The 27,288-nt window shown below is 43.9% G+C and overlaps 1 protein-coding gene across 2 annotated transcripts in view; it reads right to left on the reverse strand.

The window, feature by feature from the left end:
* The window catches only part of PRR7 (proline rich 7, synaptic), a 73,780-nt gene that overhangs the window by 7,738 nt on the left and 38,754 nt on the right, over window positions 1-27,288 (reverse strand). For both annotated transcript variants that reach the window (XM_066591164.1, XM_066591163.1), the window contains exons 2-3: window positions 16,996-17,776; window positions 16,852-16,899 (exon numbers count right to left, since the gene is read on the reverse strand). In XM_066591164.1, coding sequence (XP_066447261.1) covers window positions 16,852-16,899; window positions 16,996-17,395 — 448 coding nt within the window. In that variant the 5' untranslated portion in view covers window positions 17,396-17,776. The remainder of the gene's footprint in view (window positions 1-16,851; window positions 16,900-16,995; window positions 17,777-27,288) is intronic.

Consider the following 27,288-nt stretch of genomic DNA (forward strand, 5'->3'; position numbering starts at 1 on the left):
AAGCATGACTATTACGGTCGTTGGAATGCATGCCTGTTTTGGCCTCTTTTTTTGCTTGAGCGCCATGTTGGCTTGGTGAGACGTGCAAACACAATTATGTTCACTCTGCACCCACATAACTGCCATTTCGGGGCTTGTCATTATATAAATGCATCCTGATGGTTTAACTGTAATAGAATTTTCTGTTATTGAAAAAAGTGATGTAATTTTCCGAAACACGTCACACTGTACCTGTCTGTTTGTTTACAATAAATATTTTTGAATAATTTACACACCGTTGGATCCAGCCTTGCGTTTGAAGAAGAATACCCTTTCAATACAGTACATGGTACATTCAATGGCCCAACTGAAAAATACTTCAAAAACAAGCCCTCATGTAGCTGTCACTAGAAAATAAAATAAAATGATTTCATGAAAGCAGAGAGGAAAAATCGAAATCCAAAGGTGGCCTAGTCTTCAAAGGGTTAACAATTAGAAAAATAAGCCAGGCAGCATACACTCTTATTGTACTCTACATAGTACATGATATAGATATTTTCCTTCAAATAATATTTTATACGTAGTAACATAATATGTTAGGCTGAAAAAAGACACATGGCCATCCATTGCAGCTTATTACTCAACAATGTTGATCCAGAGGAAGGCAAAAAAAAACCCCCAATGAAGTAGTAGACAATTTTCCTCATTTAAGGGGAAAAAAATCCTTCCTGACTCCAATCTGGCCATCGGAATAATTGCTGCATCAACAACCTTTATCTATACTAAAATGGAAATCAAGGGTGCTGAAACCACAAATCCTGTATATGTACTATGCATCTGCATCTTGGTGGCAACAGCTGTCACAGCATTACATACTGCTACTATAGTGCAGTGTCACCGTCTTGTACCTGGTGATTATACTTCCCCCTGGAAATGCTCATCCCGTGTGAACTACGCACTCACGTTACACCGACGTGTGTCACAATGAATTGTCGAAAAGGTGATCCCTCCTTTTTTATTAGGATTTCAGTATCCCCAAAATAGATTTGTGAGGTCTGGAGCCATAGAAAAGTTTCTTTTAAGCCACTATGTAGTAATGGGATAATGACATAATTGGGTTTAAAAGAAACTGTCGGACCACCCTGTTGTTGGATGTTTGTTGTCTAAATATCCTGGGATAACCGTAATAAAACAAACATTGCCCTAGGAGATTATCGGAGCCCTAACCTTGCTTGCTAGTAATGCATTTACAGATTACCATATAATACTGTAGTTTAAGCTGTAATTCATAGAGGAATGTCCAGAGAATTCAGCAATGAGCTGTCCATTCATAAGTATTTTACAATGGTGAGAAATATATTGCAGGTAAAATAAGACTCTTATTGATCAGAATAAAGTCTTCCATGTGCCAAAATAGTATTGAAATGCAATAACCAAGAATCTTGAAAGCAGTTTGCAGTGTACTACCACACATTGCAATGAATCATTAATATTAGGCTATTGTAGCGGTTTCAGGTACTAGGGTGGAGCCTCTGGTGTAGCAGCTGTAGGCCTAGAGAGTAGTCAGGGAAGAGGCAGGAGTCAGCAACAGGAGGTCTCGGTTTGCAGTATAGATGGATGAGGTGGGTAGCGTAATTGGAAGGGAAGCCTGGAGCCAGCAACGGGAGGTCTCGGTTTGCAGTACAGATGGATGAGGCGGATAGTGTAGTCAGAAGGGAAGCCAGAAGTCGGTATCGGGAGGTTTTATAGCAATAGTAAAGGGGTAGGCAGATGTGGAGCTTGACTAATGCTGTGGAGCAGAATAATCACATGCTGGTGCAATGGCAGGGTCAGACTTTTAGAATGAGCCCAATCAGGAACAGAGGGGTCAGGATCAGGTGGCAGAAACTAGATAACTTGAATCATAAAACAAGGCATGCAAGGGAACTGCCCCCAGACTGGATGACTCAGCATTGAGAGCCACCGACTGGAGTGTAGGAGGTACCTGGTTCGATTTCTGACAGATATATTAAAGGGGTTCTGACATGAATAATTTTTTTATGCTTTAGCAGCCATTGTTCCCTGGTCTGCCTAATGGACCCAGGGAACCCATGGGTTAATGGCTGCTAAAGCATAAAAATCTTATACTTACTTTGTCTCCTGTTGTTGTTGACATCGGGGGGTCATTTCCCGGCAGCATATTAGCACTTTCTGCTTAGGTTAAGCAGCCTGACTAGAGCCACCTGATTGGTGCACGCTGTGCAGTCACGTGGTGCCGAAGAGCCAATCAGGTGGCTCTAATCAGCAGCGCTGCTTAACCTAAGCAAAAAGTGCTAGTATGCCTCCCGGCAGGCAGTCTTCTTCCTCCAGCAGCCGCGCTGCTCCGGGATCACGCGCATGCGCAGTGGAGAGGTGCCCTCTGACAGGAGTCAGGACGGGCTGCGTCTCCACTGCGCATGCGCAGCACTCCGGAGTTCAGCCGGACGGACGGGCCGCCCACAGCAAGCACTGCTTGTGACGTGCTTGCTGTGGCGGTCCGTCCGTTGACCTCGGAAGTGCCTGACGGACGGACCAGAGCAGGAAGCGGTCTTTTTGACCGCTCCTGCTCTGCTTTAAAGGCACAGAAGAAGATGCCGGCTGGAGGGGACATGCCTGGCGATCGGGCCAGGCCAGGCAAGGTGGTCACCGTAGCAATGAAATCCTTTTTCAACTTTAATGAAACTTGTCACCGAAAGGACCAAAAATAATAAAACGTAGCTTTTATTGATTTTTAAATAATAAAAAGGCGTCCTTATATTTTCTCATATGTGCTAAAAGTCACACAATAATTAAAAACAGTAGGGCTTAGATATATAGATGAACACTGCTCTGTCCCAACAATCTAGGTGCATTGGCCGGGAATCGAACCCAGGCCTCCCGTGTGGCAGGCAAGAATTCTACCACTTCTACCACTTTTGTATTCCCTGATGTCTTTTTCTAGACAGGGTTACTCAGATTTCTATTTGTCAATGACTTGCACCACCAGATGTTTATTAAAGTGTGGTGAAGCACTCACTGTCAGTGACCTTGAACACTTTTAATTCTCTATCACAGGGTAGGCCTGATGTCCTCTGATTAGTCACGGTACAGTGATGTCTGTTAATTTACAGTCAGTAATATTGTACCTGACACACACATTTACTAGTACTGTCGTCCCATTTATAACAGTTGCTCATTAATATTGCTTGGGTCGTATTTGTTCTTATTATTTCTAGAACAATATCGCGGTGATTGATTTATGTAGAAATCACCCCGATATGTCACCATTAAGTGTTAAGTCCAGAGTATGTTTTTGTATAACGCAGACCCAAGCTTATATTGGCTTGATACTCTATGGTATTCCCTTATGCCTATGACTGATCGCATGAGCCATTCATTTCTTATGGCTCATGTGATTATATACCAAGGTTAATTGCAACAAAAGTGGTAGAAGTGGTAGAATTCTTGCCTGCCACGCGGGAGGCCTGGGTTCGATTCCCGGCCAATGCACCTAGATTGTTGGGACAGAGCAGTGTTCATCTATATATCTAAGCCCTACTGTTTTTAATTATTGTGTGACTTTTAGCACATATGAGAAAATATAAGGACGCCTTTTTATTATTTAAAAATCAATAAAAGCTAAGTTTTATTATTTTTGGTCCTTTCGGTGACAAGGCCAGGCAAGGTGAGTACAATTTTTTTTTTTTCATGTCAGAACCCCTTTAACATCTATACCATTTGGAGCCTACAGTGATAATCCAACATAAAATCTACAACAAAACTGTACAGCATGCTGCGCTTTTTCATTCCGAAAAATGCTTGAGGGCATGATAGTAACCAGACAGCTATTGGAGTCCATTAGGAGCCTTTCGATTCCATCATAGGACGGATCATTTCAGGCAGGGATTCCATTTTCCCATAATGCAGCAGGAGAAATGAAACCCAAGTGGAGAATACATATTTATGTAACATTGCCAAAAGCATCTTCATATACCTTTAAATGATTATATTCATTGTTGTGTTCAAAATTGTTTGTGTAGCTTTAAGAAAATAGATATTTTATATTAAAGTGGCTTTTAGCTACAGGGCGTAGTTTAGCATAGCTGCTTCGGCTCGTTTATCTAGAGGACATGGCCAGAAGAAACACCCTTGATAAGAAACCATTGATGTCATAGCAAGTGCTAGAATACCAGGCTTAAGATGACTGAGCAGAACTAATGTTCTACAACCTTCCACGCTTGTTCATTGGCTAGGAAGATAGGCACACCCTTTGATTTAAAACTATAAAAGTTGCTGTATGATAAAATAAAGCTGAGATCATTCTGATTACACCGAACTGAGTGTGACTTGTCATGATTTCCTGAGCAGCTGCTATCGCTTTATAACAAATTTGACACAAGCGAGATATACCTGGTCCGCAGACTTACTGCAACAACCAAGCCAAGTACTGGTGTGAGCCCAACCGTAGCCCCTTAAGGGCGCAGCCTAGCTTGGTACTTTTCAGGCGATGTCCACTGTCAGTGTTGAGCTACACCGGAGTTGAAGCAGCTGCTCCAACCCCTGTGTAGTTGCTTGTAATTGGAGACACAGCTTCCATTGATTCCAGTGAGAGCTTTGCCTGCAATTACAAGTGCCGGCCACTACACTGGGGTCAGAGCAGCAGCTTCTGCTATGGTTTCAGTGTAGCCCAGCACTGACAGCGGGTGCTGCCTGGAAAACCCCTTTAAGAATTTTAGGGGATTTTCAGCTCTTTCATCAACTTTTTTACTTTTCCATCAACATAGCCATATGAAGCCTTGTTGATTGTAGGCCGAGCTGTATATTATTGGTACCATTTTGGGCTACGTATAATATATTATATAACTTGTATCATTTTTCGGGAGGGAGGCAGGGTGAAAAAAACAGATCAATTGTGCCATTTTTCTAACATGGTTTATCGTGTAGTATAATATAAATGACATGATAACTTTTTTGTGTGGCTTGGTAGGATTACGACAATAGAAAAAAATCGATATTTTTGAAAGTTTTTCCACCCTTTTTACAATAAAAACTTTTTTTTCCAAAAGCATATATTTTTTGCACTGCTGCATTCAAAAACCCATAACTTTTATATGTTTTCATGGATGGAGCACTGTGGGGGCTCATGCCCAGGAGCGATGCGGAATATGCCCGCCGGGGGGCGTACCACGATTCAAAACAAAAAAATGCCAGCAAGTGATCATGTTTTATGCGGTCTCCGTTCCTTGATATCACTGCATCCCTCCCGCTGCGGAAATCCATGGTAAAATAGAACATGCCGCAATTTTTTTCCCGTGGTGGAAATCTGTGAAAGAAATCTGCATGTGTGCATTGGTAAGCAGAAAGCTATTAGCTTCAATAGAGCCTTGCCGTGGAATTCACGCGTGGATTTCCGTCGCGGAAAATGTGGTGCAAATCTGTTTGTGGGCATTCACCCCAAAGGCTTGCTTTTTTGCATGACAAGCTGTAGTTTTGATTGATACTATTTAGGGGTAGATATGACTTTTTTGATCACTTTTATTGCGCTTTTTGGGGAGGTTAAATAAACAAATAAGGCATTTCAGCTCCTTTTTATGCTTTTGTTTATAGTGTTTGTCGTGTGGGATAAAAAGTGTTTTCAATTCATTGTATGGGTCGTTATGGATACGGTGATACCCAAAGTGGCTTTTTTAATTAATGTTCTTTTAAACACAAATAAGCATTAGAGATGAGCGAACGTACTCGTTTCGAGTACTTACGCACCCGAGTACCGCCATTTTCGAGTACTTCAGTACTCGGGTGAAAAGATTCGGGGGGCGCCGGGGGGCGGGGAGAGGCGTGGCGGTGCGGGGGGTAGCAGCGGGGAACAGGGGGGAGCCCTCTCTCTCTCCCTCTCCCCCCCACTCCCCACTGCTACCCCCCGTGCCGCCACGGCGCCCCCTGAATTTTTTCGCCCGAGTACGGAAGTACTCGGAAATCGCGGTATTCGGGCGAAAAATGGGCGTGGCCGAGCACGTTCGCTCATCTCTAATAAGCATGCAAATTAGTTTTTTGGTTTTTTTTTACTATTTTTGCCTGCATTTATGTTCCTGTAGAGGACTTGAACCTGCAGTCTACACTGCAGTAGTCTCCATAGTCTCACAGCTTTTACAGTAAAGAACTGTAAAAGAGGAAGAATGTATCAAGTGGGGTACCACAAGGCTCTGTCCTAGGCCCAGTGTTGTTCAACATTTTTATAAATGATCTAGAGGAGGGAATTGATGGGAAACTGATCAAATTTGCCAACAACACAAAGCTAGAAAGGATAGCTAACACTAGAGAAGAGAGGAAGTCTATTCAAAAAGATTTAGAAAAGCTTGCACAGTGGGCGGTGACTAATAGAATGGTATTTAACAAGGAGAAATGCAAAGTCTTACATCTGGGAGAGAAAAATGAAAAAAAAAACCAAATACAGAATGGGAGGAATTGAGCTAAGCAGCAGCACATGTGAAAAAGAGTTGGGTATACTAAAAGCTCATAGACTGAACATGAGTCAACAATGTGATGCAGCAGCCAAAAAGGCAAACATAATTCTGGGATGTGTTAAGAGAAGCATAGAGCCTAGGTCACGTGAGTTAATTATCCCCCTCTACTCTTCCTTAGTCAGACATCATCTGGAATATTGTGTCCAGTTCTGGGCACCCCACTTTAAAAAAGACATAGACAAACTGGAGCAAGTTCAGAGAAGAGTTGCCTGCCAAGATGGTGTTAGCGCAATTTTTGCTATTCGATATACTGTGGGTGCCATATTAGATAAGAATAAAGTACAGGCCTGGAGAGCCTTTCAAAGACCACACGTCTTGCATTATGTGTCCCAAAAGAGTCTGTCTTTATTTAGGCGGGTAAAAGTTTATATAAGCTTTCAAATCAGGAAGTTAGGTAATTTAGGATACAATTACATTATTTTGTGTGCTGATAGGCTATTCTCATAGGGAGGTATTTGTGAGGTAGCTGTGAGATCATTCACCCAGGAGGAGCTTCCCTTGAGCATGCTCTATTCATTCTTGACGTGTTGTCCGAAGGAAATACTTCCTGTGTTTTCTCTTCCAGCCAGCCATTTCCCGTCCCTTTACACAAAGACATTCCAAGATAAGTTCTCTGCTGGTTAGAACCAGTTTGACCAGTTTATGGACACAAAGCACTGCTCCTTCAATTCTTGTGGAGCTGGGGGGTGGTGATGTTCCCTTTCCCCAGAGGATTAGATTAGAGACACAATATAGCATCTTCACAGCTGATAAAAATACAGAGAATGCAGACAAGATGGCGAACCTCTCAACCATCTCCCACAATGCTGAGCGGTCTGCAAATCATGTCCTATGAAGAACGGTTAAAGGCTATGGGCTTGCAAAAAAGAAGGCTGAGAGAAGACTTAATAGCTGTCTACAAATATCTGAAGGGCTGTCACAATGCAGAGGGATCAGCCCTATTCTCATATGTACAAGGAAAGACTAGAAGCAATGGGATGAAACTGAAAGGGAGGAGACACAGATTAGATATTAGAAGAATCTTTCTGACAGTGAGGGTGATCAATGAGTGGAACAGGTTACCACGGGAGGTGGTGAGTTCTCCTTCAATGAAAGTGTTTAAATAAAGGCTGGACAAATATCTGTCTGGGATGATTTAGTGATCCTGCACTGAGCAGGGGGTTGGACCAGATGACCCTGGAGGTCCCTTCCAACTCTACCATTCTATGATTCTAGAAACTCCCTTCTATGTCGGTGTAGAAACTTTCTTTCCTCTAGACGTAGCGGATGCCCTCTAGTTACTGTCGCAGTCCTAGGTATAAACAGATCATGGGAGAGATCCTTGTATTGTCCCCTATTTATACATAGTTATTAGGTCGCCTAATAACTGTTTTGTAAACTAAATAATCCCATTCCCACAATCTTTCTGGGTATTGTAGTCCGCCCATTCCATTTATTACTTTGATAAAAGTGCTGAACTGGCAGAGTGAATTACATGGAACTGATTCAGTGGTTCAGCATGGATTACAATGTACTCTGTCATTTACCTTGTGTAGATTATGATTTATTTCATGAGCTTTAGTGCATTACAATCTATTCTGCCATTATCCTGTTTGAATTACAAATTTTTCCTAGTTTACCCCATGCTGATTACGACCTATTGCCATTCAGCCTATCTGCATTACAAATTATCCTACAATCTCCCTTGAATTCTTGGCTTCTACCTCATTGGTTTTTTTCTTTCCATTGCCTTTCTCTGGATCAACATGGGGGGCCGGATAGGCTGAACTGGATGGACATATGCCTTTCTTTGGCCTTACATACTATGTTTCTTGTGATAAAACCAGTTGCGTGAGCACTGCCATCTGGGTTCAGAACCGTCAAGGACTGCAGTGCCACCATGTGTAAACAATGTCTCCACTGGACTGCAGACTCCCAGTTAATGCTAGCAAATTATTAATCATGACGGGTGGGTAGGATTAGCGGTGGAGGTGACTCTTCTCTGGCTGCATGCTCCTGGAGAACCCTGCAGTTTATGAAAAACCACTAGTCCATAAGTGACAGTCAGGTTCTATTATAATTATATTAAAGGGGTTGTCTCGTGAAATCAAGTGGGGTTCAGCACTTCTGTATGGCCATATTAATGCACTTTGTAATATACATCGTGCATTAATTATGAACCATACAGAAATTATTCACTTACCTGCTCCGTTGCTAGCGTCCCAGTCGCCATGGATCCGTCTAAATTCGCTGTCTTCTGGCGTTTTTAGATGCGCTTGTGCAGTCCGGTCTTCTCCCTGGTGAATGGGGCCGCTCGTGCCGGAGAGCTGGTCCTCGTAGCTCCGCCCCGCCACGTGTGCCGATTCCAGCCAATCAGGAGGCTGGAATCGGCAATGGACCGCACAGAGCCCACGGTGCACCATGGGAGAAAACCCGCGGTGCATCGTGGGTGAAGATCCCGGCGGCCATCTTGGTAAAGGAGAAAGAAGTCGCCGCAGCGCGGGGATTCGGGTAAGTAATAAACTTTTTTTTTTTTTTAACCCATCCCTTGGGTTTGTCTCGCGCCGAACGGGGGGCCTATTGAATAAAAAAAAAAACGTTTCGGCGTGAGACAACCCCTTTAATTATTTTAAAAAAGGCATTTCTTCGACAGTCCAAACTTTTGCATGCTGTATATCGAGAGAACTAAGGTCTATGCTATATATATATATAGCCGAGAGCGATCCAGAATGGCAGATGGACAGAAGTGGCACCCGCCTAGGGCACTGCTGCCTCCTCCGACCGGGTGGGTGGTTGTCTACAATCCTAGTTGTGTTCTGGACTGAATATTCGCATAAGCTTCCTTGCTTCACCTCAAAATGTTTGCAACAGCAACACATCACTTGAGGCAGGTAAGGCACTTGATTCTGCAATGCCAGGAGCCTGTATCAGTGATGCATAATACATGTAACTATCTGACGTGCAATGCTCTACATTTGTTACTGTACCTGCTACAATAGATGACCTTACTGATCTATGTCACATGGGATGTATTTGTTCTTACTTCCGAGAGACAAACAGGAAGACTATGTATTATCAGCAAGGACCATTCTGTCAATATTAACCTGTCCTCATACAACAGATGCGTGATGTGTCATTCTGTGGAAATGAGGAGGCGAGAGCGCTGGAAACAAAGCAAAGGCAGCTAAATAGCTGAGGATTGACGTCAGCTAATGCCGGATCAGACTGTGATGGGCTACGGCACAGAAGGCTTGGTATGATGAAGGTGAGGAGAAAGGATGGAGACAGAACAGAGATAGACATACTTACAGAGGAAACGCAATTAATATCCCATAGAAGAAAACCAACTAAACAAGTAACAATAACATGCAGTGTGTGTCACTATCTGCGTCCGAGGACCTGTTTAGAGGCTCATTTGCAGATTCTGTTACATTGGATGTATAAATAGCGCAGCATGTGGTGCTAATTCTTCAAGTAAAATAAAAGGCACCTGAGCAGTTAGTACACCAGGTGGCACTTTTGTCTGTTATGCCATGGGTCCTGTTAGGTCTGCTACCACTGTCTGCTGCCCTCTTGCTTACTTCATACTGAGAATACACCATTACTGATTATATTAGTAGTTCCATTGCCCCAGGAGATGAATCCAGAGCTTATGGATCCAGGGGAAGGAGGGGGTGTAAGGGGGGAGAAAACTGTTAAGTTCGCTACCCATGTCTTCTGTCCTCTTGCTGTTCTGGGCGCACTTGGGCGTCACTCTGCTCCTAGTGTATAAATGTACTTGTTTCTTCTATTTTCTATCAGCACTGAAGGAGTTACCAGTTCCCTTGTTCGCAGCCCAGCTGCAGGATTAATAAGCATTACTCTCCTATTTAAGCTGGGCTGATGCACTTCCTCTTTGCCTCAGTATTGTTGTGTGTTTGTCTCAGACACTCAGCACATCTAACTCGCCTGTCTCAGGAATGTTTTGTGTATTTGATCCTGCTTCTGTATCTGTTTATTCTGTATTTGCTTTAGCCTATGTGCGATTGTCCATTTCCCTCCATCTCTTTGGTAAGTCAGTCCTGTTCTGTATTTTGTGTGCCCTCTGTTCAGTACATTGTCCTCTGTCCTGTTAGGGATAGTTAGCCCCGAGGTTCCAGTGTGGGACGTTCTTTTCTGGATGCCTACCCTTCTTTTAGGCAGGATTCTTCCCATCTCCCAGATTATCTAATGGCTAGATTCCCCATCTGAGATTACCTCGCAACTGGGGTCAGCTGCCAGCCATAATAGGTCTGGTCCAAAAGCCAGACTGGTTGGTTAGCACAGTGGGTCCATTTTCACTATTTGTAACAGTATACTGAGGCCATATATTTCGCTGATCCCGCCTGTGGGAGAATCTCAGACCTGTTTCAAGAATTGGTTCAGCAGCGATATCGCCAAGAACAGATCTTGTCATATTTGTACAATCTGAATGCTCGCCTGAACTCCATATCTACTGACGTAGCAGATGCAGCTCCGGCTCCGTTCCCACAGTCAGTTTCTGCACCTGGATCTGGTCCTCGATTATCTGCACCCCCCACGTTACAAGGGAGATCCTAGACAATGCCATGGGTTTATTAATCAGTGCTCGCTACACTTCCAGCTGTTGTCTCACCAGTTTCCTACTGACCAAGCTAAAGTGGCTTTTATGATATCTCACCTTTCCAGACAGGCGTGGCCTGGGTCAACCCTCTCTCGGAGAGAAATGATCCTATGGTTAATGACCTAAGTATATTTATGGAGACATTTCAGAGGGTGTTTGATGAGGTTGTTCATACTATTTCAGCTTCCCCCTCCCTGCTACGTCTACGTCAGGGTAGTCTCACCAAGGGGCAATAAGCCATTAAGTTTGGAACCCTGGCCTTGGAGTTGGGTTGGAAAAATGAGGCCCTGGTAGCGGCATTCCAGGAGGGCTTGGCAGGTCGCATCATAAACAAGTTGGCTGGTTGCGAGGTACTTACTTCCCTGGACACCTTGATCTCCCTGGCCACAAGAATTGATCTCCGGTTCCAGGAGAGGACCAAGGAGGATACCCAGCAGAAGAAGTCGTTCCGCCTGGCACCCAAGTACCAGAGACCGCTTTTTGTCCCGCCTACTACCTTTATGTCTAGTGATTCTGAACCCATGCAGGTTGATCGGCTCAAATTAACTGAGAAGGAGCACATGTGCAGACGCTCTAAAAAGCTGTGCATGTACTGTGGAGCTCCAAGTCATCATGTCAGTACCTGTCCTTGTAAACCAGTAAAACTTTCAAGCTTAGGGTCAGTAGGAGTGGCTACCCTAGGTATAAACCAGTAGTCCTCTTTAGGATTGTATTTATCTGTGATGTTGTCCATCTCCAGTATGCACTTCCCTGTGTCTGCCTGTCTGGATTCTAGTTCTGGTGGTCACAACTGTGAGTGGAGGAACCCTTTCCGAGACCATTCAGTTTATCACAGAGCTACTGGATCTGAAAGTCGGCACTCTCCAGTCAGAAAAGATTTCTTTGCTAGTTATTCCGAGATGCACCAGTACCCTATAACTAGGCCTGTCTGGGCTTTGCCTGCCTAATCCCACCTTGGATTGGAGCTCTGGGAGGGTGTTACATTGGGGTTATCCTGCCATTCTAAGTGCCTGCTTCCAATAAAACCTGCTTGTCGCCCTTGTTTGTTGTACCTCAGAACCTCTAGGGTCTGCCAGAGAATTCTTCTTAGTTACAGGATCCTGCAACAGTGATGCAGAGATTTCCGGTCAGTCACGACAATGCTTTGTCTCCTCTTCGCTTACCTAAAGGAAAGCAATGACTTGATGATGTCACTGCTCCCAAACAATCAAATAACTACACCTGTTTCCCTGGCCACAATAGGCGTCAAAAGCAGAGTGGATGGCTTGGTCCTAGCGGGGGTTCTCCGTCTTCAATGGGACGTTGCAAAGCAAGTTACTTGAGTTCTCGACAAGCCATGGATCTTTTCCAGAATGGTTTCACTGTAAGGAATTGTAGCATTAAGCTACTTCAAGACCTTACTTCATACTCGGAATACACCATTTCTGATTATATTAGTAGTTCCATAGCCCCAGGAGACGATTCCAGAGCTTATGTGTCCAGGGGGAGGAGGAGGCGTAAGGGGAAAGGTACAGTTAGGACTGCTACCTGTGTCTGCTGTCTTCTTGTTGTTCAGGGCGGACTCTAAAGGAGTTATTAGTTCCCTTTCTCTCAGCCCAGCTGCAGGGTAAATAGGCATTACTCTCCTACTGAAGCTGGGCTGATGCACTTCCTCTTTGCCTCAGTATTGTTGTGTGTTTGTCTCAGACACTCAGCACATCTAGGTCGCCTGTCTCAGGACTGTTTTGTGTATTCGATCCTGCTTCTGTATCTATTTATTCTCTATGTGCTTTAGCCTGTGCGCGTTTGTCCATTTCCCTCCAGTCTGTGCATCGTTCCCGTCTAGAGATGAGCGAACCTACTCGTTTCGAGTAATTACTCGATCGAGCACCGCGATTTGCGAGTACTTCCGTACTCGGGTGAAAAGATTCGGGGGGCGCCGGGGGGCGAGGGGAGGCGTGGCGGAGCGGGGGGTAGCAGCGGGGAACAGGGAGGAAGCCCTCTCTCTCCCCCTCCCCCCCCTTACTCCCCGCTGCAACCCCCCACTCACCCATGGCACCCCCCGAATCTTTTCGCCCGAGTACGGAAGTACTCGAAAATCCCGACGCTCGGGCGAAAAAGGGGTGTGGCTGAGTAGGTTCGCTTATCTCTATTCCCGTCTCTTTAGTAAGTCAGTCCTGTTCTGTGTGCCCTGTGTTCAGTACATCGTCCCTGTCTCCTGCCAGGGATAGTTAGCCCCGAAGTTTCAGTGTGGGGCCGTTCTTATCAGGACGCCTACCCTGCTTTTAGGCAGGGGTCTTCCCATCTTCCTGATTAGCTAAGGGCAAATTCCCCACCTGAGATTACCTTGCAACTAGAGTCAGCTGCTAGCCACACTAGGTCTGGTCCAAAAGTCAGGCTGTTTGGTTAGCACAGTGGATAACAGGTCCTGTTGTGGCTTCCAATATGAATGGAAGCTACAACACAGGTATGAAGAGAACATAATAGAGGGAACTAGTACACACAGCGCTAGTCATTCGATATCATACTTTGTTCTTCACTCGGGCAATCAGTTTAAACGCAAATATAAATCTTAAATTTTTTTTAACAGACTTGTTTAGTTCACTGTATAAGTGAATGAGAAGGACTGAACGTATGGTGTTTAAGCCGAACGATAAGCGAATGAGACAACGATGATTTTTATTTTTGCATGAAATGAATGATAAGCAAACAAATTATCGTACAACCCTTGGCCGGGTTTACACTCAATGATTGTCATTTAAATTCGAATGTGATTTCCTTTGTTTAACAATAATTGTTCCTTATAACAGCACCTTAAGTTACAAAAGGATGGAAGAAGCTAATGACCACATATATTAACCATTACACTGCTAGGGCATTTTTTACACTTTCGACAAACACACGAATTATAAGAAAATCATATTATACCCCCATACCTATATATTTGCTTAACATAGACACTTTGTATATTGGAAAAAGCCACCTTGCACTTTCCAATTATTGTGTTTTATGCTATTTGCATAAAAGTTTAATGTTTGGTAAAAAAAAATGCATAAAAATTTGTGTCTTGTGGATAAAGGTATAAACAAATCAGAGATCATATATGTCCCTTAAACTTATGTCAACATGCATGTCTCCATTAAATCATCAGAAGTGAAGAAAACCTTTTGGTGCGATTTGGAAAGGCAGTTTATATCATCATGGAATAATACAAAACCTTTTACTTCTGAAAAGAGCTCATGTAAAGGGAAATTATGGCGACATTAAGTTATCCCCTATCTGCAGGATAGAGGATAAGTAGCTGGTCCCTGGGGGTCTGATCACTGGGACTGCCAGAAAGTAGTCCCAGGCCCCCCAAGAGATTGGCAAAATGAATGGAGCAGAAGGACATGCTTGGCCACTGCTCCATTCATTTCAATGGGAATGCCAAAAATAGCTAAATTCAAGCCCTTGGCAATCTCCAATGCTCCCATTGAAATGAATGGAGCAGTGGCCAAGCATGTGCGCTGCCACTCCATTCATTTTGTCAGTCTCTTGGGGAACATGGGTCTCGTGTTCTAACGATCGTTGGAGGTCCCAGTGGATAGGGGATAACTTAATATAACCAGAATACCCCTTTGACCCATTCTAGCCCCATATAAACTAATCAGCGTTCCTTTGCCATTAGTAGTCTCATCCTAAACGTTGCTGGCATATTGCTAGATTATGTTATGTGACAACTGTCTATCGATTCACAAATAATCAAAATTATTCAGCACTACAAAACAGAATTAAATAATACTAAAAATAATACAATTCACATTTCTTTGGTCATTTTTTCAGACTGTACCCTTAATAATGTTATTAAGAAAAAAACACTTTGATAAAAATAGTAAGACCACAAGACCCCATTTATTAAGTTGCACCGTTCTCTCTGCATCCACTATGTAGCACTTGCTTAAATTAAAATGATAAACTGGTCTTTTACACTCATTCAAAGGGTTTTCCCACAAACTATATTAATAGCGGATCAAGCCTGGCTTGTGGCGAAGAGGAACAAAGTGCCTAGAGCTTTGTGCTGAAGGGGTTAATGTAGAAGCTAAAGAACAGCATGGCCTCGCTGCTGCCAAGCGGCTGCTCCCCTTCATCTCAAGCAGAACAGCTCATGTGAGAGATGCACAGCCCTGCAACCAGGCTGCTCACATTACTGGGGGCAATCAGATGAGAGGGAGAAAGGGACAAGGCGACCGGACGCCAGGAGAATAAAAAAAAAATCTGATTTTTTTATCTTTTGTTGTCCTAATAAAATTTGTTTTTGTGAAAAAAAAGAAAAGGAGGTTGAGAATTTCAACCCAGAATGTATTTTGGTAAGCTTCCTGTTTGCATGAAATAAAAATCATAGCATAGAGTCCAATTTTGTCTAAATCTACAGACAACACGTAACAAGGGCCTTAAAGGGGATGTCCACGCAAAAAATTCTGAAAGCTACTCACCAGCCTGGAAAAATGTGAATGAAGCCGTATTTAACTAACTCATTTCCCTACTGGTTCGTGTGTTATTAAACGTCAGACAGGCACAACTGCTTTGCGCGCGCTTTTTAGTTCCGTTTTCCCAAACTAAGCAGAGTTGGCGACTGTTGCATCTAGTAGCTGTCCCTTTTTACTTGCTGTTTATAACCATGTTCACCAGTTTTCTCTCGGTCTTTGACAGAAGAAGTTATTCAAGTTTAAATCTGACCATTTTCTTAAATTTAATAATTTTTTTACATGACAATGGTATTTGGTATTGTGTATCAGATTTACTTACAATTTTCCGATAATTAAAATTTGTTAATTATATTATTTTTTTTAATTTGGATTTTTCCTCTTTAAAAATCCCTCAAAATGTTGTTGATTAGTTGCAGATATCTTGGATTAACAATTTGGGTTTTAATTCCCTTTATTAAAACATGTGCCTGTTAGGCACATTGCGTCCGAACTGGCGGGCTTTGCCATTGCATCATCAGTTCCATCTGCATTGGGGCTAACAATTTTTAAATTTACCTTTGGAGTGTTGGAGGAAACCCGAGTACTCACAGGAAACCCATGTTAACATAGTGAGAACATACAAACTACATGCAAAGGCCATCCTTAGTTGGATTTGAATCTAGGATCCCAGCACTGCAAGGCACCAGTGCTAACCACTGAGCCACCATGCTGCTCTCCGCCTTCTGCTGCAGTGATGATATTACTTACACCAGGGAGATATGACCACTGTAGCTGATTCAGGACATCATCACTGCTGCAGCAGGAGGTAGAGAGTAGCAAGGGAGCAGGAACTGTCAACCCCTGAGAGGTGGTGGAGTAGGGCTTCCTTTATGTTTTCAAGACTGGTGAGAAGCCTTCAGAACTTTTCGAGGCTGGATAGCATTTTTAAAAAGAAAGGATTTTAAAATAAGGGTATATGGACACGGGTGAGAAAAATGTGGTGCACGAAATTCCTGGGCACAATTCGCATAAAACAGCACTCCGACATCCCATCAGTGTTCTGTCTGGTATGCTGAACACAGCACATGGTCCAAATGAATGGATCCAAATATTGGACGGAAAAGATGTGTGTGTGCATGTACCCTAATGGAGGTGAGAGTACACGTGACCCCAGCTCTAGGGGGTGTGGTGTGGGTCATAAATGTAACATTTCTAGTGCTGATGATACTAAGAGGCCTTAGTTTATGAAGAAATGTTCTTCTGGGGTCTCGAACATGGTATATTTCTCTAAACAGACAGTTAGTGCTGTGTCAGTAGCCAAAACTCTCACCTTGACTCATGGATGGAATGTCTCTGTTAGCGGCACTTGGAGTCGGGCCTAAAGACATACAAAGAGGAGAAGACATATTATTCTCTGCCCTCACACAGCATTGTACTGTTGTCAGTATATATTTGTGGGTTCTCCCCCTCTTACCATTCCTGCGGGTGGCAGACCATGGCCGAGCTGCTGCTGGCGGTGGTGCTTGCTGAGTTGCTGCTTGTGCGCGGATTCTGTGTGCCACGGGGATGCGTGGGCTGCTGACATATTCCTCATACTGAAGTGGCTCAATCTGTACAGAACGTAAACTCTGCTCCCGCAGCCTCTCCTCCCTGCGTCGCTTCATGCGTCGCCTAAGAAAGCTGCAGAGACAGCACAGCAGTACTATCAGCCCCCAAATAAGCCAAAATCCAGCAAAACAACTGAGGAAAGTGTATGTGCCCTGAGACATAACCATCTTATTCTGCCATACAGAGGGGCAAGAACCCCCAAACACGCACTGCAGGTTCACAGATGGGGGCACCAGCGTCAGGTATTCTTTGTGCAAAGATGGCATATCATCCCTGGCTCTTCCTTTCCAGAATCTTAGTATCCATGGTCTCAGTTATTTTCATGTCGTGCTGTGTTCTTTAGATTTTTTCCGCCCATGAATCTCATTATCCACCAAATGTTTCTTTTGGGCAGTCAGGATTGCCTCTCTTTATGGCCAGCTGTCATTTGGCAACCTACAACTTGAATGCGTGTGGTGGTGCGCACAGGTTCTGAGGACCGGCCAGTCCTATGGCAGTAAGCATATTGCTGAATTACAGAAGACTGTCTTATATTTATCTAGGGCTTCTAATGGTGTCCATAAAGCTGTGGAAGTGTCCATAAAGCATTTTCTTTTGGCATTGTCTTGAGACGGTCCTTCCAGAATGTTTTATTCCAAGTGTCTTATCTGTTAACAAAAGCATAAAATATTACTATATGTACTACGTCTATCTATCTAATATCTATCTATCTCATATCTATCTTTCTATCTAATATCTATATCCTATCTATCTCATATCTATCTATCTCATATCTATCTATCTATCTCATATCTATCTATCTATCTATCTCACATCTATCTATCTCACATCTATCTAATATCTATCTATCTATCATCATATCTATCTATCTATCTATCTATCTATCTATCATCATATCTATATCTATCTATCTAATATCTATCTATCTCATATCTATCCATCTATCTATCTCACACCTATCTATCTAATATCTATCTAATATCTATCTATCTCATATCTATCTATCTTTCTATCTAATATCTACCTATCTCATATCTATCTCTTTTTCTATCTAATATCTATCTATCTTATATCTATATATCTTTCTATCTCATATCTATATCATATCATATCTATCTATCAATCATCTATCTTTATATCTTATTTTATGCAGCATAAATCCGGAACGATGATCGTTCAGTGTAAACAGCTGCCGTTCAGTACAGAACGACCGCTGTCTTAAGTGAATGGAGAGGGGCGGGAAGAGAGCAAGAAGAGAAATCTCCTCCAGCCGTCCCGGCCCCCTGCTGGACGCTCTGTCAGAGAGCGAGCGATACTCGCTCCTGTGTAACTGCACGGGAGGAAGTATATGCAGGAACGTTTGCCCAACATTCATCCAGTGTAAATGGGCCTTTAGCTAGTGTTCACTTGGTTAGTTATTCCTTTCTATCTGAAACTCCCGGGCCTCTTTCTTCTCAGATGATCATATGATCTTAATTTTGACCAGCTCAGATTTACTTAGGTTTATGTATTCAGTTCCTAGTCAGATTCTCAGTGTGTGATGCTGCTACATGGATTTATGACAGAAACTGCTTAGAGGGGGGCATAGGCACTCCTACCGTGTTTCCCCGAAAATAGGACCTACCCTGATAATAAGACCCACCCAGGTTTTCGAGAGAGGCTTGAAATATAAGGCCTTCCCCGAAAATAAGTCCTAGCTAACCTGCATTTTAAAAAAACAATACTCACCTGGTCCGCGGCGTCCCGATGATCTCCGGCGGCACTGCGGCAAACTGCAGTGTCCTCCCCGAATGACATCACTGAATGGCTGTGATTGGCTAAATGAGCGCCGGCTGTCATTGGAGGCTAGCGCTCAATTAGCCAATCACAGAACTCGCTTTGCTGGAGGCAGGGTATTCAAAGCCCCGTCACCAGAAAGAAGCTGAGATCGCAGACGGGGAGGACACTTCAGTTTTCTGCAGCGCCACCGAGACCATCGAGATGCATCGGGACGCCATGGACTAAGGGCACTTTGGGGGCAAAAATTAATATGACAGTGTCTTATTTTCGGGGAAACATGATATTATAGTTACTGTCACGCAGTCATAATAGAGGAGATCACAGCTTATCCTCCAGACTGTATACTTACAGTCTGTAGCTTATTTAGGTGAATATAGAAAATAATACTAATTAAACTAAACTCTCCAGCAGGTAGAAATCGTATAGCCTTTAGCTAATGCATCATGCGATTGATGTGAAAATGAAACCATAACATTTCACCAACAAGATTGTGCCTGATAAGCACCAGACAAGGGGCTGCACTACATGGAATTGCTGCAGGCAATCAGGTGAGTAATGCAAGAATAGAAAAATGTGTTTTTACTGGAGTGGGCCTTTCAAGGAAAATACATCTATGTTTTACTTCTTCAGACATACCTTTTTCTAATCAGTTTTTAATTTGAAAGGGAGCCTGTCACTGGGTTGATGCTGCCCAAGGCCAGGACAGGTATGCCAACTGCCCATGTGTATGTTTTATTCTGCAATCCAGTGGCAAAAAAACCCATACTTTGAAGTGTATCTTTTCTGAAACGCTGTTGTGTTTCAGAGAAGGGTAAAAACATGGAGGCAACAAGGGGACAGGCCTAAACACCGAATTTGACCAAATCGCACCAAATTGGGGTGTTGTTGACACACAAGGGAGAAATGAGCGGCATTGTTAAACACACTTAGGCTGGCTGTTCACGGGCGTTGCGAAGTCCAGCGACAGATCTCCACCGTGGGAGCTGCTGCATCTCCGCCGGTCAGCCCTATCTGATAGATAGGCTGACCACAGAAAATAGGGGCAATTCGCAGCATGCTGCGAACTGCCTGTCGCAAGCGGAGAATCTCAATGATTCTCTGCTCGTAGACACGGGGCCGGCGCTTTCCATTTGTGCGGGACTCTGGCGTACTTAATTTTTTTTTCTAAACTTCACCGTGCCGGGTAAATAATGCGCTACTTTTACAGACGCGGCGATACCAAATATGTATTTTCTTTCTTTCTTTTCTCAATTAATAAAATTTTATTGCTCTTTTTTTCACTTTTCTTTTAAACCCTCCTGGGGGACTACAACCAGCAATGCTTTGATCGCTCCTGCAGTATGACATAATGCTATAGCATTACCTCATACTGCGATTCGACAGGCAGTCTATCAAGCCACCCCACGGGGATGGCTTGATAGGCAGTCTCCTAAGGCAGCCCTGAGGCCTTTCAGAAGGCCCCGGCTGCCATGGCACCCGCACGGCTCCCCCGATCTCACCGTATGATGTTCGGGGGACTTAAATGCTGCTGTCAGAATTGACAGCAGCATTTAAAGAGTTAATAGTCGCCATCGGCCTCGTGGCCGATTGCAGACATTGCCCGTGGGTGTCAGCTGTAATAAACAGCTGACACCCGCGCTGTATAAAGAGAGGTCGTCCCGCGACCTCTATTCATAATACCCCGATGCTCCAGGACGTAAATGTACGTCCTGGAGTGGGAAGGGGTTAACCTTGTTCAGCGTGACCTCAATGTTGACATCCATGAAATTTGGGGTGTTGTTGACACTCAAGTGGATCAGGTGAAGTATTGCTGAAAAGCCCATGTGCTATAGCCTCTAACAATACCCACCACATCCCGGTATCCCCACCGCAATACCAGGCATTTCTCAATTAAAACACAGACCTTTAACTCTGTCCCTCGTGACGCCCACAAATTTGGGGTCTTGTTGACACTCAAGTGGGTCAAGTGAGGTATCGCTGGAAACCCCATGTGCTATAGCCTCTAACCATTGACTTCTATAACAAATTGTGTTTTTTTTCAATATGCAGCATGTTCTGTGGGGTCCATATGAGTACCATGTGCATAAAAATGTGTACCGAGAAGCAGAAATGTGTAAAAGGAAAATGTTTAAACGGCCACTCCAGTAAAAACAAATTTTTCCATCTCTACCCCCCATGTGATTGCCTACCAAACCCTGGAAGTGTCCTATGTATATCACAATCACTTCCATGCAGTACAGCCTCCTGTCGCATATTTCTGTTTTCAGCAGCGTTGCTGATTAGAGCCACCTGATTGGCTCTTCGGCACCACGTGACTACACAGCGTGCACGCGGATTGCCTTCAGCAGCCGTGTGCACTACACACTACAGTTAAGCAGACGTGCACTACACACTACACTTAAGCAGCACGGGGTTAGGTTTAGGGTTAGGTATAGGGTTAGTGTTAGTGTTTAGGGTTAGGTTTAGGGTTGGGGTTAGGTTTAGGTATAGAGTTAGTGTTTAGGGTTAGGTTTAGGGTTGGGGTTAGGGTTAGTTAACCCTAAACCTAAACCTAACCCTAACCCTAAATCTAGCCCCGTGCTGCTTAAGTGTAGTGTGTAGTGCACGTCTGCTTAACTGTAGTGTGTAGTGCACAGCTGCTGAAGGCAATCCTCGTGCACGCTGTGTAGTCACGTGGTGCCGAAGAGCCAATCAGGTGGCTCTAATCAGCAGCGCTGCTTAAGTGCGGCTGAAAACAGAAATATGCCCTCCTGTCTGATGCTTATCAGCCGCCATCTTGGTGCTGAGAGTTTTGCTTTCACTTTCACATCAATCCCATGATGTATCAGCACAGAATTACATAAGTAGCTAAAGCCTGTATCATCTCTGCCACACTGCCATTACCACCTGTTTTCTATATTAATTGACCTAAATAAGCTACATAACATAAGCATACATTCAGAAGGATGAGCTGTGGTCTCCTCTATTATAACTGATTGACAGGAGCTGTGTGATTTTCAACAGTGACTGTCATAGGAGTGTCTGTGTCCCCCTTTAAGCCGTTTCTGTGGTAGAGTCCATCTAATAGAATCACACAGGCTGAGCAACTGACTAGAAACTGAACACATAATCCCAAGTAAATCTCAGCTGGTCAGAATTGAGATCACATGACCATTTGAGGAAAAAGAGACCAGGATTTTTAGATAAAAAGAAACAACTTACCAAGGTAACACTAACTGATTTCTATTGGGGGGAGAGTTACATAATGAATGAAAAAAATATATATTGTGGCCCTTTAAATGTATTGCCAGAATTTTTTCAATGAACAAAAAAATAAAATTCCTATGGATTGGTAATATACAACTATGATTATTTAGTTGAATAGAAAGTGATCTATTGACTTGCATGGGAGGGTGTGGCAGGCACAGTGTGAGGAGGAGGAGGTCAGCTGTCCCCTTCATCTATTGTCAATACTCTTCATTGTAATACTGCTTGTGATGAGAATGAGATGAGAACAGGAAGTGCCAGCCTATTATGGAGCTCAGTGGCTAGAGTAAAAACTGCAATATTTCAGGATTTTTCTTATTATAGACATAGAATTATATAAAAAATTATATATAAAATTATAAAAAAATATAAAAAATAACATAAATTCTTAATTTCAACTGGTCATTTTTTGATGTTCCATTCCCGTTCTTTTCCGTTCATCATATAAGTGAATGCTATTCATCATAAATGTAGTCCTTTTACCAAATCTGTGTTTGACAAGAGCCTCTTCCAAGGACCACTTTTACATGGCCAAGAAAATAGCGTGGGATTTATGTGTTGCGAGACGCCCAAATCTTGCAGGAATATGAACCCCATTCTTCTGAATTGAATGGGGTCATATACATGAATGATTTTTTCCTGCAGCAAACATCGTGCCTTATCCTATTTTGGGCGTTCCCTCAATGGGGCAAGGAAAAACATGGAGGTGCACGCGATGCAAGGTTTCCCATTGAAAACACTTGCAGATCCTACTTCCCTGAAGTAGTGGGAGCGTTTTCAACACAAAAAAGCCTTGCATCTGCAGGGACATCGCACGTTCCCAAGTGCGATATCTAACTAAGTTTCACGGCCCAATATCACGCTCGCCCATGGGTAATTAGCCTTATATTGATGATGAAAATGCCGCTGCTGCCCCCCATGTAACCATATACTTTTGTGAAGTAAATTGCTACAGACACTTTTGCTAAGCTAAATACAACAATGCCCATTTTTCCACATTTTCATGGGAAGCATTTCCACGCCCATCTACACCCACGGCAAGTTTTTTTTCTCTCTCATATAGGAGCACATATCAATATTTGATTGGCATTCTGACAGTATGTTAAGAAAGGGGTGATAAAATGGGGGGGGAAAAACACAATTTGTGCAATTATTTAGCAAATGGAAAAAAAATTACATAAATGCCATTTTCATTGGAAAATCAATACTTTGGCGCAATTTTCCATGTAGTGGTCAAAAAAGATTTGCAAATAGATTCTTGATGGTTTATGGTTAGTGGTCATGCAATATTCTAGGTTTACTGCACCCAAAAAATCAATTAGCAATCATATTTTAGATATCCAACAGCCGCTACATTGAACCATATACTAAGGGAGCTATGACACGCTGATTTATGGGAGGGTGTGGAGGTGGGAGGGAGTTTAGTAGCGTGACTGCTAAACTCCCACCCCCTTCCCTCCTCTTCTCCACCCCTTGCTGCCTGTTTCCAAAGAGAGGGGCGGTACGGGGCGGGAGATAGTTGCTAAGCTCATGCCTTGTCCTGCCCTTTCTTATTGCTGGCAGGCAACAAGGGGTGGAGAGGGCTGGGAGCTTAGCACACTAGCTCCCGCCCCATCCCTTTTCCTTGCCGAGAGCCAGTGAGGGGGCGGAAGGGGGAGGCAGTTTAGCAGAGCTCGGCATATATGCACCAGGGTTTAACACCCGTTCACATGATTTTTGGTGGCGCTGTGGCCGTGACAGGGCCGGCTGAAGATCATCACGTCTGTGTAAAAGAGCCCTCACTATGTAAAAGAAAATCTATATATATGACCGCAGTATCTTTGCTTTCCTAATGATCCATGTAAAGAAAAAGATATATACGAGCTAATTTAGTATATCTCACCTGAATAAAAACGGAATAGAACACTATCAAAAAGTCACATGAATAGTAAAATTTTATCATTAAAAAGTTGCAGAAGAGAGAACTCTCCAAACTGCATAAAAATGTAGGCTTCATTCCATCCTGATTAAAGGCAGCATAGGAAGAAAGATTAGAAGAACAGCAATGTCCTTTCTTGTTAATCTTTACTTCTGTGCTGCTTTTAATCAGGATGGAATAAAGTCTACATTTTTATGCGGTTTGGAGAGTTCTGGAAGAGTTCTCTGACTCAGGCTTCTTTCCCATGAGCACATATCGGGCGGCCTTTTTCACGGCTGGCCAATATGCGCTGTGATCTGATGCACTGGTGTATTACTGAGACGTGAAAGTGCCTGTCAAAGCCAATATAGCGCTGGGCATTATGTCGGGCCCAAAAGATAGTCCTGGAACTATCTTTTGGGCCGGAATCCATCGGCCCCTGCATGGGCTCCTATGGGAGCCCATAGCAGCGACGATAGGTGGGAGGGAGTTTAACAGCGTGGCTGCTAATAAACTCCCTCCCTCTGCTCTCCTTGCCCCCATGTAGGCTCACCTCTCGTCTCCTCACTGCTCGCTCTGTACAATGGAAGGGGCGGGCGGAGCTAAGCACCATCCCGCCTCCTCCCATTGCTGGCTATGGACAAGGGGTGGGATGTGGGCGGGACCAAGCCACCGCCCTCTTCCCACCCTTTGTCCATAGACATCAATGGGAGGAGGCAGGCCGACACTTAGCTCCACCCCCACCCCTTCCATTGCAAAAAATGAACAGGAAGGAGATGGGGAGGGAGGGGAAATGGGCGACGGCATGGTGAGCTCAGTGCATATGCACTGGACCCCATGCCATGTGAACGGTAATCAAATGTTAGATTTGTGCGCCCGTTCACGAGGTTCTACACCCCAGATGGAAGCGTATATTGGCCGGCTGTGAAAACGCCGACCAATATGCGCTTGTGTGAAAGAAGCCCGAAGCCGTTTCTCCTTTTCCCTGCAGCTCACCAGGCTTGAATCTTGTTGTGGTGAACTGGAGAGTTGAGCAATTATTGTAATAATCGAGTCAGGAATAAATGATCCAATTTTAAAAAATAATTGTGAATCCGAACTCCCGATTTCCATCATAATCAATAGAAGTAAAAATCGGATTTGGCCGCCTTGAACAACAGTGGTGGCAGCAGCCCAATGGTCAGCACTGCTACCTTGCAATCCACAGCAAGGTCAGATTCAAACCCAGAGGTCCAGCCCTGCAAGGCAGCAGCACTAAGCCGACTCACCTGTTCTGCTCAAAGCGGAGGGCCAATATTCTGTTGATTCTTGCTAAAAATCAGATAGGGATGATCTGATCCAATTTAGCAAAAATTAATCAGTGAGCTGCTCTAATTTGTTTTTTTCATACCATTAAAAATTGCAACTCACCCCACAACCAACATGCTCACGCAGTAACATTGACAATAAAAGAGCTCGAGGTCTTTAAATGTGGCGATACAAAAATACATCTTTTTTTTTTGAAAAGTGTGAAAAAGTAGCAAAACGTAAAAAAACTATATAAATTTGGTATCACCGTAATCAAACTGAACTGCAGAATTATTTTAACATCCTATTTATACCGCATGGTGAATACAATAAAAAAAAAAAATAGACGGCCTGGGTGCAACGCATATACACCGAGCCCAGAATGCCATCGGGTGGGAGGAGATAGTTTAGCTCTACTGAACTGCCTACCCTTTTCCGCCCTATCGTCGGCTCTCGGCAAGGGGAGAGGGCGGGAACTAGTGTGCTAAGCTCCCGCCCCTTGTCGGCTGTCAGCACTGGGAAGGGTTGGGTGCTTAGCAACTAGCTCCCACCCCTCCCATTGCAAACAGTTGGCAAGGGGCAGAGAGGAGGGAGGGGGTGGGACCTTAACAGACATGCTGCTAAACTCCCTCCCACCTCCTTTCTCCGGCCGCTACCACAGGCTCCCATAGGAGTTCCTGAACTATCTCTTCCGGCAAGCGTAACAGCACCCAACCGAAATGCGCACCGTATGCGCTATCTTGGCCGGCGGGAATGCTCCCCTTTTAACTGATGCATTGATGGGCAGCGTATATTGGCATGCTCGTGTTGATGAAGCCTTATGCACACAGATGAGTGCAGTTTTGGTAAGTGAAAAAATGACCAATTTCACTGCAAGAGCATTTCACATGAGTTTTTGTATTTTAAAAGCATGAATGTTATTCAAGTCCAATCTGTTTTTCATGTATGAAAAAAACGGAAGGTGGCCCAATAGATGTAATTGAAAACTCCCATAAAAGTCTATGTGTGTTTTTTTTTAACATACCCATTGACTTGAATTGACAATTCTGGTCAAAAATAGGACATGCTGCAATTTAACCCTTTCTAATCAACTGTCTGACGTCTGAAGACATTCTCATTGAAGGCTGTACAGCTCCGATGTCGGAAGATGTCCGTCAGGGTATTCTTACTGTAGATTACTGGCCGCTCTGTTGTTGGGGGCCTCTCCAGCATGTCACATACCGCAGTACTGGCTCTAGTCAGCAAAAGGCGCCATTGTATAATGGCACAAAGAGAAAAGCCCCCTACGAAACCGTGAATCCAAAATTGGATTGCAAAGGGTTAATTACCTTTCAAGGACCATTGGTTCATGAAAAAAGGGCTTCTGTGAATACACAAATTGACTTCAATGGGTCTGAGTTCTGACAGTGAATACATCCTAAATCTTGCCTTTAGAAAAATAAAATAAATAAAAAGAATGCGCACGCAAAAACACTAATGGAAGTGAACCAATTGAAATTAATGGGTTCTATTCTCTGCATATTGTATTCACAAATATGTTTGTGGGAAGCCGCCCTTAGGCCTCATGTCCACGGGGAAAATCAGATCCGCTGCAGATTCTCCATGTAGAATCTGCAGCGGGTCCCTCCTGCCCCGCGGACATGAGCGCCGAAAATAGCAATTTAAAAGCATTTACCTATCCGTAGCGGGCGACGAAGCTCTGCTCTTCCTCACGGCCGGATCTTCATTTTCGGCCGGCGGATGAATTCCCGACGCCGGCGGCACGTCGCCGGCACGTCGTGGACGTGCCGCGCGCATGCGCCGGGCACATCCGCCGAGCCGAAGCAAGGGAGATGCGGCCGTGAGGAAGAGCAGAGCTTCGCGGCCCGCTGCGGGTGAGTAAATGCTTTAAATTCCTATTTTAGGTCTCCCGCGGATCCGGACGGCTTCCATAGGCTTCAATAGAAGCCC

Source organism: Eleutherodactylus coqui, chromosome 2 (genome assembly GCF_035609145.1).
Source record: "Eleutherodactylus coqui strain aEleCoq1 chromosome 2, aEleCoq1.hap1, whole genome shotgun sequence".
Taxonomy (NCBI): Eukaryota; Metazoa; Chordata; class Amphibia; order Anura; family Eleutherodactylidae; genus Eleutherodactylus; species Eleutherodactylus coqui.